This window comes from Salvelinus namaycush, chromosome 3, assembly GCF_016432855.1.
Source record: "Salvelinus namaycush isolate Seneca chromosome 3, SaNama_1.0, whole genome shotgun sequence".
In the NCBI taxonomy this organism is placed as follows: Eukaryota; Metazoa; Chordata; class Actinopteri; order Salmoniformes; family Salmonidae; genus Salvelinus; species Salvelinus namaycush.
Genome location: NC_052309.1, coordinates 86,558,946 through 86,574,222, shown reverse-complemented (window position 1 = coordinate 86,574,222; position 15,277 = coordinate 86,558,946). Strand labels below are relative to the sequence as shown.

General features: G+C 43.6%; 1 protein-coding gene across 1 annotated transcript; it reads right to left on the bottom strand.

Moving 5' to 3' along the window:
- Positions 1 to 4,194: 4,194 nt before the first annotated feature.
- On the bottom strand, positions 4,195 to 5,012 carry LOC120044696 (transcription factor MafG-like). Its single transcript, XM_038989373.1, has 2 exons — positions 4,977 to 5,012; positions 4,195 to 4,650 (listed from the first exon to the last, which is right to left on the bottom strand). The coding sequence occupies exons 1-2, from the start codon at positions 5,010 to 5,012 to the stop codon at positions 4,195 to 4,197; spliced, it is 492 nt and encodes a 163-aa protein (XP_038845301.1).
- Between the last annotated feature and the right edge of the window lie 10,265 nt (positions 5,013 to 15,277).

Here is a 15,277-nt window from a genome sequence, read left to right as displayed (position 1 = left end):
CAGATGTAGAACAATGAATTCTGAAGCCAACAGAAATATTTTATCTGCTCAGATAAAACCAAATGCCTCCAAACTCATTGGACGGCACTTCATCATGCAACAAGACAATGACCCTAAACATACTGCTAGAGCAACTATGGGGTTTTGGATGGCCAAAATGTGGAAAATCCTTGACTGGCCGAGTCAATCACCGGATCTGAATCCAATTGAACATGCATTTTACATGCTAAAGAGGAGACTGAAGACAATAAGTCCCCGAAACAAGCAGGAACTGAAGATGGCTGCAGTCAAGCAGTCATTGCATGCAAAGGATATGCGACCAAATATTAACAATGAATACTTTATTCTACATTATGTTAAACTGTCCAATGTTTTTTGATGCCCGAAAATGGGGGGGACCATGTACAAAAGCTTCTATAATTTCTAAACGGTTCATCCGATATGTATGAAAATACCCTCAAATTAAAGCTGACAGTCTGCACTTCACCCTCATTGTATCCTTTCAAACTCAAAGTGCTAGAGTACAGAACCAAAATAACAAAAAAATGGTCACTGTCCAATGAATTATGGTGCTCACTGTACGTATGCGAGACAGGTCATAGGTCGGGGGTGCCTTTTTAACATTGTAAAGACACATTAAGTTTCACTCCACAAGACTGCCACAGCAACACAAACCACAACACCCATACTGGGAAATGTCAACAGTCATATATATCCATGGATTATCTTCTAGTCAATGGAAATATCTAAGTGTGTTTAGTAGACATAGCGAGGATGTTTTAGCGTACGTACACTATATACTAGGGCTGTGTCTGATGGCACCCTATTCCATATATAGTGCACTGCTTTTGACAATGCAGGGAAGTGTCCATTTCAGATGCCCCATTATCTGAGCTCAGAGGTGTGGGGAATAGCATATTAGACACTGGAGTGCAGACCTATTCTCTCCTGTTCAGGTCTACCTACCATACAACTTCAAATGCTCTGGGTTCCTCCTGTTCAGGTCTACCTACCATACAACTTCAAGTGCTCTGGGTTACTTCTGCCTTCCTTGACTATTCTAGCTATAGGCTAACAGTCTGGATCCTGGATAATTTGGACATATCCAGCTCTCTGCTTCCTAACCTTTTCCTCTCAGCTGCTCTGTTTTAAAAGGACACGTTCAGTAATTCACAACTTAATGCTAGATGGTATCCTTACCCTGATAGAAGTCTACGAGCCAGGAGAAACTGTAATGATTGGGTTTTACATTACTTAAAGATGATTTGGCATCACTTTTTGAACATTTGCCCCCATCACTCCCATTGATTTTTAGCTGTCAGAGGATGAAGTTAGCTGAAGTTTATATTGGCTGATTAAAGAAATTCGAACCATGGAGTACAGTTTCTTCAGGCTCATATAGACTATATTCAGGGCAAGGAACCATCTGACATGAAGTTGTAAAATAATCAACATATCCCTTAATGTCATTACAAAGATACTGTCACTTTTTAAGGTAAAACTGCTTCCTGATAAATCCCTCGTACAGGGTCAGAGGACAGGGGTGACACTTGGCACATAAGCAGAATTACTGCCAGCAGGTTGATCTTCCCACATCTTCATTTGGTGTCTGAACAAAAAGCCCTTTTAGAAAAATTGTAAATGAGCGACTATCAACATAAGTGCCATCCCCAACAGCTTCTTCTCAGAGCTGTAATGGTTTATTTTTAGGGCAACCTTGATTTCTCCTGAGCAGAACAAGCTGGAGATTAGTGCATGTTTACCCTCACACAAACCATGAACACAACCTGACAGTCAGGACCTGTTGTTAGTCACCTGTATAAAGCTGAATGCTGAGCCTCCCTTCTCATAGTTATAATGAGAAGCAGTTATTTATTCAAGGAGAACTTTTACAATGCTTGGCTATACAGTAAGAGAGTCAAATATTTTGATTTTGCTTAGTCTTTGAAAAAGTTAATTGTGAAGCTATTATCCCTTGGCAAATTGCAAGAAGTCCCCTTTGGTAAATGGATAAGACAATAACAGTTTAATCTAAATCAGAGGTGATGTCCCCCTGGAATTGAAACCAAAGAGGTTAAGAGGGTCACTTAACTGGGATTCAAAATGAACCAAGGGCATTATCATACCCCATACAAATTAACCAAGGGCATTACCTTAGCATTATCTTACCCTACCTATGCCTGCTCGGTCGACAGTAATGACGTCGACAGTATTAACGTCGCAATGACAAAAACATTTGTGAATCACAGCTAGTGGAAGATATTACAGATGCCAATATGGATGAAGACAATAGATGATGTTTACATCAGCTATATTATCTCTATTACAGATTCCTATAGAAAATACCACAGCATGACATCTATACAGTGAACAACACTGCCAACTGTCACTTATACACGTCACGTCACGCGCTACCCCACACAGTACGCGCCTAGTCACTAGAAAAAGCTACCAGCCTTCAATAGTAAGCCACTTTTGGTACAATTGCAAAAAGGATATCACAGGTTTTTTTGTTTGAAGTTTTCTTTTCCAGTGTTTCTATAAACAACGCCAGATGCTCGTCTATGGATCAATACACATCAAGAACTCCAAGTCAACGACTTCTAGAATACACACACGTTGACCATTAAACAGTAAAGCTTGTTGTGTGAATATGATTTTGGAATATGTGACCAGCCAGTTCACATGTTATTACATACGTCCAAAAAAAACGATTTATTTACAAAACAGTTTCAACGTATTTACTCGATGGAGCACAAATTGAGTTTTAAATGTTTTGAGGATAAAAATATTGTCCCCCGAAAGCATAATCATCACAAGATCTTATAAAAACATTGTGGTTCTCAGATACTGGAGAAAGAAACAATCTTGTAATCCTGGAATGGCAACTCCAACATCCCACCTATTATTATAATAATATGGCATGGTCAACTCCAACATCCCACCTATTATTATAATAATATGGCATGGTCAACTCCAACATCCCACCTATTATTATAATAATATGGCATGGGCAACTCCAACATCCCACCTATTATTATAATAATATGGCATGGACAACTCCAACATCCCACCTATTATTATAATCATCATCATCATCATCATCCCATACCAAGTAGGCTATCGTATTATTTTGCCGATCAGATTGACTCATTCCACTTACATTAAACTATGTAAGAGACATCTCCTATGTCTCTGTGCATGTGTGTGTTATTGCATCTCCTGTTGGTAAAATTCAGTGACAGGCTGAACTGAACCTAAATAAATGCTCAACTTAACAGAATTTCCTGTTTAGTTTGTTTTACCAACTAAAATCACATGAACTGGTCTGATGGGTGAGTTACTAGTCCTTACTGAAGGCTGCTCACAAGACATCAATAACATACAGTGCATTTCCCTCTTCTCATAGTAGTCAGTGCATTCTAACAGGCCCAGGCTTGTTGCTAAGTGCAATCACTCTTTCTCCACTTGTGATACGGAGAGAGGGCTAAGAAGTTGAAGCATAATGACAACCGGGTGTGGCTAGACTGTTGGTGGCTAGTAGTTATGAAAGAGTGCATTTCCACATCAAAATCCTGTGTCGGGACGGAAAAGACTCAAAGAGGGGCCATCTGGAGGAAACAAACAAACACTCAAACACTTAGTACCATGTACAAAAACACACAAATCAATCGAGAGCTCCACTTCCAACACCAGATGGAGTGACATCAATTATGGATTGGGCTGCGTCGTACGACCTTCCTGGACTCACGTGACGTTTAACCTTTTGGAATCCAGTATGTGAAAATACACTATAGAGGACGGATGTGTATATTCCAGCGGAGGCTCGTTGTAATGGCTGGAATGGAATTCATGGAACAGAGTCAAACATGTGGTTTCCATTTGTTTGATGTGTTTGATCCCGTTTCATTTATTCCATTCCAGCCATTACAATGAGCCCGTCCTCCTATAGCTCCTCCGACAAGCCTCCTCTGTGCCAAGGCAGTTTATCCTGTCTGATAAGGGTTGGTGGCCTCTGCTGCTGGCCAATTGAAAGAGTGTTACTAGCTGGTACAAACGTCTGGGGGGTTGTGTTGTGTGTTCTGGCCCAAAAGACAGACAAGGGAACTAATCCTGTGCTCCATGATGATACACTGACTATAGTACACGTTGTTTCATTAGTCTGATAACTCTCCACGCCACCCAGCCCCGATACTACGACTTGGCTCCCGTCTTGGACTTGATGATGGTGATGACGCTGGTGGCCGTGGCCACCTTCCCAGGGACCAGGGGCCCCATGACCCCCCGACCCCCTGGGGTTAAGGCTACGGCCGGGCTGCGCGCCACAGTCCTGGCGAAGCTCTGCAGGGCCTCGTACTTGGAGCGCAGCGAGTCCAGCTCCACCTTCATGGTGGCGTTCTCTGTGGCCAGCTTGTCCACCTCCAGCTGCAGCGCCGTCTTCTGCTTCTCTAGCTCCTCCTTCTGGGTGACCCGCTTGACGCGGCAGCTGGCGGCGTAGCCACGGTTCTTCAGGGTGCGCCGCCGCTGCTTGAGCTGCAGGATTTCGTCCTTGGTGAGGCCGCGGAGGTGAGCGTTGAGCTCCCGGACAGACATGGTCACCAGTTCGTCGTCCGTGAGGCTGGTCCCATTCTCCCCTGGCTCCTTCTTCACCTGAGAGGGAAGTGAAGGGGGGGATGATTTATTTTGGAGGTAAAACATTTTTCAGTAAAAAGTTCAAAGCCCAGAGGATAACTCATGAAAGCATTATACAGCAGTTATTTTCAATGTGGTCCAAAGAGCAGGGGAAAGGGGGGGGGGGGGGGGGGGGGGGGTGGTCAGGAGGAGGAGGAGGAAGGGGGGACAAAGAGGGAGAAGGAGGAAGTGGGGTGATGACAAACAAACAAGTATGACTAGAGTACAGATGGTAAGAAGACACTGACAGTGTGAGAGAGACAAAGGTTAAGGTAGGGGTCAATGTACTTCTTTGGTTAGTTTACCTTCAAGGCTTTGTTTCCCTTGTTTGTAGTAGTCATGCCACGAGAGCCGCTTCCAACTACACCACTTGTTGGTCTGTGGAAGAGAACAACTTCAATAAGAATCCATATAGCCAGAGGAGAAGAACAGTGAGGTTTCACTGAGAGTTCACTTCAAATATAGAAGAACATGAGAAGAACAGGAAAGGTGCTCAAAAAGATCTGTTCCTCAAACTCAAAATCCATTGGAGGAAAAGGTCAGAGAGGAGGGACCTTGGAAATTCTCTAATACGGATGAGAAGGAAACGAGGAGATAGATTGTGCAGAATAGAGGAAAGGCAAATTGTGACGGAGGCATTAGTTTTCAGAGATGGAGCAGACTTCAGCTCTTCCTCTAAAAGTAACAGGCAGGCCAATCAGTAACAGGCAGGCCAATCATTTGTGCAACTGTGAACTAAAGGACAGTTGGCATTTGACGGTTTGGCACAACTACAGCAGTAGCGACTGTCACTTTGATTTATTAGAAAAGAAAACCATCAGCGGGGAACTTCCTCAACGAGCAGCCACCAGACAGGAAACACCTCAACTGAAAAAGTCCCCATCCTACTGTATGTACCTCAGACTAACATCTCAGACAAACAGCTCTAACAAACACACACACCACACACCTCAGAAAGAACCGACTGTATGTACCAGTCCTGACACCTCAGACTAACAGCTCTAACACACACACTTTAGAAAGAACTCAGTCTGGGGAATATGTCCATTGTCCACGGAAAATGTTTAAAACACATTTAAAAGACAAGCGTTTATTATTCGACAAGTTCAGGTAGTTCATCCCCGTTTGGTGACTAATGAATAAAAGATGACAGGGGAGGGAAACTGTATTCCAGTCAAGTCCATCCTATTCAACTATTACTGTACATATTAGAGGTCGACCGATTAATCGGAATGGCCGATTAATTAGGGATTTGTTTTCATAACAATCGGAAATCGGTATTTTGGGCGCTGATTTGCCGATTTTTTAAAATATATATATATTTTTTATACCTTTTTTCAACTAGGCAGGTCAGTTAAGAACACATTCTTATTTTCAATGACGGCCTAGGAACGGTGGGTTAACTGCCTTGTTCAGGGGCAGAACGACAGATTTTCACCTTGTCAGCTTGGGGGATCCAATATAGCAATATTACAGTTAACTAGTCTAACGCAATAACGACCTGCCTCTCTCGTTGCACTCAACAAGGAGACTGCCTGTTACGCGAATGCAGTAAGCCAAGGTAAGTTGCTAGCTAGCATTAAACTTATCTTATAAAAAACAATCAATCATAACCACTAGTTAACAACACATGGTTGATGATATTACTAGATATTATCTAGCGTGTCCTGCGTTGCATATAATCTGACTGAGCATACAAGCATACAAGTATCTAAGTATCTGACTGAGCGGTGGTAGGCGGTGGTAAACATTCATTCAAACAGCACTTTCGTGCGTTTTGCCAGCAGCTCTTCGTTGTGCGTCAAGCATTGCGCTGTTTATGACTTCAAGCCTATCAACTCCCGAGATGAGGCTGGTGTAACCGAAGTGAAATGGCTAGCTAGTTAGCGTGCGCTAATAGCGTTTCAAACGTCACTCGCTCTGAGCCTTCGAGTAGTTGTTCCCCTTGCCCTGCATGGGTAACGCTGCTTCGATGGTGGCTGTTGTCGTTGTGTTGCTGGTTCGAGCCCAGGGAGGAGCGAGGAGAGGGACGGAAGCTATACTGTTACACTTGCAATACTAAAGTGCCTATAAGAACATCCAATAGTCAAAGGTTAATGAAATACAAATGGTATACATATTGCACTTTTACTTTCTTCTCCAAAACTTTGTTTTTGTATTATTTAAACCAAATTGAACATGTTTCATTATTTAGGTGCATCCTGTTTCCATTGATCATCATTGATGTTTCTATAACTTGATTGGAGTCCATCTGTGGTCAATTTAAATTATTAAATGATCGGACAGGATTTGGAAAGGCACACACCTGTCTATATAAGGTCCCATGTTAACAGTGCATGTCAGATCCAAAACCAAGCAATGACGTCGAAGAAATTGTCCGTAGACCTCCTAGACAGGATTGTGTCGAGGCACAGATCTGGGGAAGGGTACCAAAACATTTCTGCAGCATTGAAGGTCCCTAAGAACACAGTGGCCTCCATTCTTAAATGGAAGAAGTTTGGAACCACCAGACTCTTCATAGAGCTGGCCACCCGGCCTACTGAGCAACGGGGGAGAAGGGCCTTTGTCAGGGAGATGACCAAAAACCCAATGGTCACTGACAGAGCTCCAGAGTTCTGTGGAGATGGGAGAGCCTTCCAAAAGGACAACGATCTCTGCAGCACTCCACCAAATCAGGCCTTTATGGTAGAGTGGCCAGACGGAAGCCACCACTCAGTAAAAGGCACATGACATCCTGCTTGGTGTTTGCCAAAAGGCACCTAAAGGACTCTCAGACCATGAGAAACAAGATTCTCTGGTCTGATGAAACTAAGATTACACTCTTTGGCCTGAATGCCAAGCGTCACGTCTGGAAGAAACCTGGCACAATCCCTACGTTGAAGCATGGAGGTGGTAGCATCATGCCGTGCGGATGTTTTTCAGCGGCAGGGACTGGGAGACTAGTCAGGATCGAGGGAAAGAGAAGAAATGGGAGAAACTCTCCAAATACAAGTGTGCCAAGCTTGTAGTGTCATATCCAAGAAGACTCAAGGAAGTAATCACTGCCAAAGGTGAGAGTGCTAGCCTACTGGTGGTGAAGAGATAGAAGACAAAGAGGAAAAGCAGGAATCCATAGGAACAGAATATTATCTGTAGTAGGGTTGCAAAGGGTCGGAAACTTTCCGGGAAATTTTCCATGGGAAGTTAAGCCCTGGAATTTTGGGAATTTTGCTTAAATTCATTATTTTTTAAAGTCAGCTTATAACAGTGAACCTTTTTGTGGGATACACATAAGGCAATTCCAGATCTTGTGGCCTATTTTGGTTAAACTATCCCCAATTCAATGGAATTGCAACCCTCTGCATACACAGTGCATTCTTCCATCACATGTGCAGTAGAGGTCGACCGATTATGATTTTTCAACGCCGATACCGATTATTGGAGGACCAAAAAAGCCGATACCGATTAATCGGACAATTTTTTTTTTGTTGTTGTAATAATGACAATTACAACAATACTGAATGAACACTTATTTTAACTTAATATAATACATCAATAAAATCAATTTAGCCTCAAGTAAATAATATGTGCTATGTAAGAAAGCTAACGTTTCAGTTCCTTGCTCAGAAAATGAGAACATATGAAAGCTGGTGGTTCCTTTTAACATGAGTCTTCAATATTCCCAGGTAAAAAGTTTTAGGTTGTAGTTATTATAGGAATTATAGGACTATTTCTCTCTATACCATTTGTATTTCATTAACCTTTGACTATTGGATGTTCTTATAGTGTAACGTAATTCCTCCTCCTCTTCATCCGAAAAGGAGGAGTAGGGATTCGACCAAAATGCAGCGTGGTTATATGACATAATGATTTATTAGACAAGACGAAAACGAACTATACTTGAATAACTAACAAAATAACAAACGACGTAGACAGACCTGGACATGCGAACTTACATACAACGAAGAACTCACGAACAGGAAAATGACTACACAAAAGAACGAACGTACAAACAAACCGAGACAGTCCCGTGTGGCGCGACAAACACAGACACAGGAAACAACCACCCACAACAAACAATGTGAAACAACCTACCTTAATATGGCTCTCAATCAGAGGAAATGAAAACCACCTGCCTCTAATTGAGAACCATATCAGGTCACCCTTTAACAAACATTGAAACACATAACATAGACTACCCACCCAAACTCACGCCCTGACCGTCAAACACATACAAAATAACAGAAAACCGGTCAGGAACGTGACATATAGGCACTTTAGTATTGCCAGTGTAACAGTATAGCTTCCATCCCTCTCCTCGCTCCTACCTGGGCTCGAACCAGGAACACAACGACAACAGCCACCCTCGAAGCAGCATTACCCATGCAGAGCAAGGGGAATAACTACTCCAAGTCTCAGAGCGAGTGACGTTTGAAACGCTATTAGCGCGCACCCCGCTAACTAGCTAACCATTTCACATCGGTTACACCAGCCTCATCTCGGGAGTTGATATGCTTGAAGCACAGTGAAGAGCTTCTGGCAAAACGCAGGAAAGTGCCGTTTGAATGAATGCTTACGAGCCTGCTGCTGCCTACCACCGCTCAGTCAGACTGCTCTATCAAATCATAGACTTAGTTATAACATAATAACACACAGAAATACAAGCCTTAGGTCATTAATATGGTCGAATCCGGAAACTATCATCTCGAAAACAAGACGTTTATTCTTTCAGTGAAATACGGAACCGTTCCGTATTTTATCTAACGGGTGGCATCCATAAGTCTAAATATTCCTGTTACATTGCACAACCTTCAATGTTATATCATAATTACGTAAAATTCAGGCAAATTAGGCGGCCCAAACTGTTGCATATACACTGCAATGAACGCAAGAGAAGTGACACAATTTTACCTGGTTAATATTGCCTGCTAACCTGGATTTCTTTTAGCTAAATATGCAGGTTTAAAAATATATACTTCTGTGTATTGATTTTAAGAAAGGCATTGATGTTTATGGTTAGGTACACATTGGAGCAACAATACGCATCGCATCGATTATATGCAACGCAGGACATGCAAGATAAACTAGTAATATCATCAACCATGTGTAGTTAACTAGTGATTATGATTGATTGATTGTTTTTTATAAGATAAGTTTAATGCTAGCTAGCAACTTACCTTGGCCTCTACTGCATTCGCGTAACAGGCAGGCTCCTCGTGGAGTGCAATGTAATCAGGTGGTTAGAGCGTTGGACTAGTTAACTGTAAGGTTGCAAGATTGAATCCCCCGAGCTGACAAGGTAAAAATCTGTTGTTCTGCCCCTGAACGAGGCAGTTAACCCACCGTTCCTAGGCCGTCATTGAAAATAAGAATGTGTTCTTAACTGACTTGCCTAGTTAAATAATGATTCAATAAAGTTGTAAAAAAAAAAAAATCAGTGTCCAAAAATACCGATTTCCAATTGTTATGAAAACCTGAAATCGGCCCTAATTAATCGGCCATTCCGATTAATCGGTCGACCTCTAATGTGCAGCGCACTCTTCCATCACATGTACAGCTGATTCTCAATATCTTGCACACAAATAAGATGCTATTGAGTCCACACTAATACACTGTCTGAGCCAAGGACTACATGCTTTCTGGTAAGTTTTGATTACAACACTGTATGGGGTGAATATATTTTATGACATATATTATTTTTGTTAACTAGTAAATAGTAGCCTACAGCAAAGTGTGTTCAAATAATTTCTAACTTGTAAACAATTTCTGCTAGCTAGTTTTTGCTACCATGTGGGTTTTAGCTTGCTTGAGCCTGCTGAGGAGTGTTAATTCACCTGTTTCCATACACGTTTTATTTTTAAACAACTTCTTTTGTAAGATAAATATTTAAGCAATTAGATAAATGTTTTATCTATATGGAATTTTATTTTTATTTTTTTTACTCATTTATTTCTTATCTTTACAGGAAAATGCCACAGGCACTATCTGATGTGTGGAGACATTTCACTGCAGCTAATGTAGAAGGAAAAGCTGAGTACATTTGCAAATACTGTGCCAAATCATATGTGAAGAATGCAACATAGATGCAGAATCATCTGGCCAAGTTCATTAAGTTCCCTCAGCAATCACAACAAGCAACCTCTGACAAAAGTCTCTCTACTTCTATTTGAGGTGAAAATTATGAGACACCTTATCGATAGCAACAGCTTATGGTCCTCCTGGAAACAGAAGTTTTTTTGACTCAATGGACGAATGTAGTCAGAGAAATGCTGATTAATGTCTTGCTCGAGCTGTGTATGCAACTGGTTCACCTCTGATGCTCACAGGCAATGTTCGCTGCATTGTCTAAAGTGGAGGAGTCCTACCCTCACAGCACACCCATTGGCTGTGCTGCTCATGCATTGAATCTGCTCCTCAAGGACATCATGGCACTGAAAACAATGGATACACTCTACAAGAGAGCCAAGGAAGTGGTTAGGTATGTAAAGGGTCATCAAGTTATATCAGCAATCTACCTCACCAAGCAAAGTGAGAAGAATAAGAGCACCACATTGAAGCTGCCCAGCAACACCTGTTGGGGTGGTGTTGTCATCATGTTTTACAGTCTCCTGGAGGGAAAGGAGTCTCTCCAACAAATGGCCATATCAGTCTGCCGATATGGACAGCCCCATCAAGAGGAACCTCCTGGATGATGCATTTTGGGAGAGAGCGGTAAGCAGCCTGAAACCTATAGCAGTTGCCATTGCATGGATTGAGGGAGACAATGCCATCCTGTCTGATGTTCAGACTCTGCTTGCAGATGTAAGAGAATAAACCCGTACTGCCCTGCCTACTTCACTGTCGCTCCAAGCAGAGGAAACTGCAGTTCTGAAATACATCAAAAAGCGTGAAGACTTCTGCCTGAAGCCCATACATGCTGCAGCGTACATGTTGGACCCCAAGTATGCTGGCAAGAGCATCCTGTCTGGTGCAGAGATCAACAAGGCCTATGGTGTCATCACTACACTGTCTCGCCACCTTGGCCTGGATGAGGGCAAGGTTCTTGGCAGTCTGGCGAAGTACACTTCCAAGAAAGGGCTTTGGGATGGAGATGCAATATGGCAGTCGTGCCAGCATATATCATCAGCCACCAGGTGGAAGGGACTTTGTGGATCTGAGGCTCTTTCCCCTCTTGCCTCCACCATCCTCCAAATCCCACCAACATCATCCGCCTCAGAGCGCAACTGGTCCTTGGTTGGGAACACACGCACACACCAGAGCACACAACAGGCTGACCAATACAAGGGTTGAGAAATTGGTGGCCATCTGGGAAAATCTTAGGCTTTTTGAGCATGACAATGAGCCATCCTCAACAAAGTTGGAAAGTGACAGTGAAGATGAGGCCTCAGAGTCAGATTCAGAGGTGGACATTGAGGAGGTCCAAGGAGAAGACATGGAAGCCTGAGAAGAAGACAACCAAAGCTTTAGTCTATAAACTATAATTTTATATAGTTTATATAATTCCCAATATTCCCTTTCTTTTGTTGTTCAGTGAAATCATCCCATGTGAAGAGTCAACTCATTTAATTAAAGTTCAATTCGTAACTAAATATTTTTTTATTTTATTTCTATTGAAAGGATTTAATAATTTGCAATTATGTCTAATTATGATAAGGTAAAGGGTTTCTGTTTCCATATGATATGGTAAATATATCCAATGCAAAAAACATCTTAATTTAAATGGTATTAATATTAATTTGCATATATTTCTGTTAATTCCCATTTATTCCCGATAATTCCCATGGAAAGTTTCCACCTATGAATATTCCCCAAAATGTGCAACCCTAATCTGTAGTATTCCGGAACCCTTCCAGCTGAGCTGGTCCACAGTGAGTGTGAGCCTTGTCACAGTGTCAGAGGGTAGCGGAACACATGCTTGTGACTGAGTAGAGCAGTGGCCCTTGACGAACTGCTTTACTCAACACAGAGAAAAAGCTGTGTCAGCGCCACGGCATGACACACACACACACACACACACACACACACACACACACACACACACACACACACACACACACACACACACACACACACACACACACACACACACACAAAGCTCATTTACACAGGGTGTGTGAGAGTAGCGCTTGGCTGTGTGTGTGTACGTGTAATCGTGATGGCTAACACCTCAGTTTTGCAAATAGCTGTAAATATGTGAGACGAAGCGTGAGAGGATGTGTAGACTACACACAGCAGAGACGATGGAGAAACAGAAAAAGACAGAAACAGAGAGATGAGTAGTCGTTCTGAAGTGCGGCCAAGACGTTGCCATGGCAACAACGGGGTGGGGGGCTACAGGTGGAAACGACAGCTCACCTGAGCCAAACGGGATGAGACGGGCCACTTGTTAAAAATGACCTGGATACGACACCATCACACAGGCAGTGGAGGAATGGAACACAGGGTCACATTGTGGCTCGCATTCTTGATGCTTCTCTTTCAAACACCCGCATGGAATAGCCTAACAGTGTTCTCTCTGCTAGCTAGTAGGCTAACCCCTAACATTCCATTCTACAGTCAGTGGAAATAGATACGGCGTATTTCCATCTAGTTGAGGCTATAAATAATAGACAGTAACAAAGACACACACCAGTAGTTCCTCTACTGAGTCCCCACCAGGAAGCCTTTCAAAATACTACAGAGATAATGGGATATAGAAATATGATTAGGGTTGCAAAGGGTTGGAAACTTTCCCGGAAATTTTCCATAGGAAGTTAAGCCCTGGAATTTTGCTTAAATTCATCAACAACAAAAAAAGTTAGCTTATAACAGTGAACCTTTTTTGTGGGATACACATAAGGCAATTCTACAGAAAGTTTCCACCTCTGAATATTCCCCAAAATGCGGAACCCTAAATATGATGCACAGATAGACTAATGGATGATGAGAGACAGTCAAGTAGCCTATAGTCCTAATCTTACTGGCCCAGGCTACCTTCTCTTTACAGCTGGTGTAGCTTGGCTATACTAGTAGGGTTAGTGATGAGACTTAAAGTGATAGGCTGCCACATCTACAATCTGTGTCCTTTTGCACAGGTAACATTGTTCAAACGCAGAGAACAGAGCAGAATTGTCTTGAAGGCAACACAAGTGGACAACTCTGTCGGCCTGGTTTCCAAGTTGAGGAGTATTTCGTGACACAGCTGTGCAGGGTGACAGGCCAGCACCTCATTCAGCCACACAGCTGCAGGGTGACAGGCCAGCACATCGTTCAGTCACACAGATGCAGGGTGACAGGCCAGCACCTCGTTCAGCCACACAGCTGCAGGGTGACAGGCCAGCACATCGTTCAGCCACACAGCTGCAGGGTGACAGGCCAGCACCTCGTTCAGCCACACAGCTGCAGGGTGACAGGCCAGCACCTCGTTCAGCCACACAGCTGCAGGGTGACAGGCCAGCACCTCGTTCAGCCACACAGATGCAGGGTGACAGGCCAGCACATCGTTCAGCCACACAGCTGCAGGGTGACAGGCCAGCACATCGTTCAGTCACACAGCTGCAGGGTGACAGGCCAGCACATCGTTCAGTCACACAGCTGCAGGGTGACAGGCCAGCACCTCGTTCAGCCACACAGCTGCAGAGTGACAGGCCAGCACCTCGTTCAGCCACACAGCTGCAGGGTGACAGGCCAGCACATCGTTCAGTCACACAGATGCAGGGTGACAGGCCAGCACCTCGTTCAGCCACACAGCTGCAGGGTGACAGGCCAGCACCTCGTTCAGCCACACAGCTGCAGGGTGACAGGCCAGCACATCGTTCAGTCACACAGATGCAGGGTGACAGGCCAGCACCTCGTTCAGCCACACAGCTGCAGGGTGACAGGCCAGCACATCGTTCAGCCACACAACTGCAAGTTGGCAGTGAATTTGAAAAATGTATGGAATCATTCCACTAAAACTGGCCAGCTAGCATACAGTGCAGAAAAATTATTCAAATTAATTTTACACAATATCTTATCACAGCACTGGCAAACTATGATTGACCAACTCCTTGACCAAAACGGCTGACCTTTATACCCCGTCATAAGAAGGTTCATGTCCATTCTAGTATTCTAATTCCATTGGTCCAAATGACCTAACATGGTAGCACAAAAAAAGTGCGCGCGCACACACACACACACACACACACACACACACACACACACACACACACACACACACACACACACACACACACACACACACACACACACACACACACACACACACACACACACACACACACATCATTCCACTAGCAGGCGCACACAAAAGACAGCAAATGATTGGACTGGGACTAGGCGGCAACCTTGCATCTGACAGGTTCACCCTCTAACATTCACAGCAGAGGACAGAGCAGCGGGCACCGACGTCCTCCTCACACACAAATGTATTTCCTCCCATAAACAATTTCACCTCGTGTGTACGCCAAGAAAACGGAGGCAGAGCCACGGCTCAGGAGAAGGGATGGGGGTGGCGGGGGAAGGACGGATGGGGGACACGGAGCGTCTTTTGTAGGCGCACGCTGCATTTTTATGAATCGCCCTGGAAGAATGCTGACAAAACCAGAGCTGATTGCTTGTTGCTCATAGAGGAGAGACATCACACCCA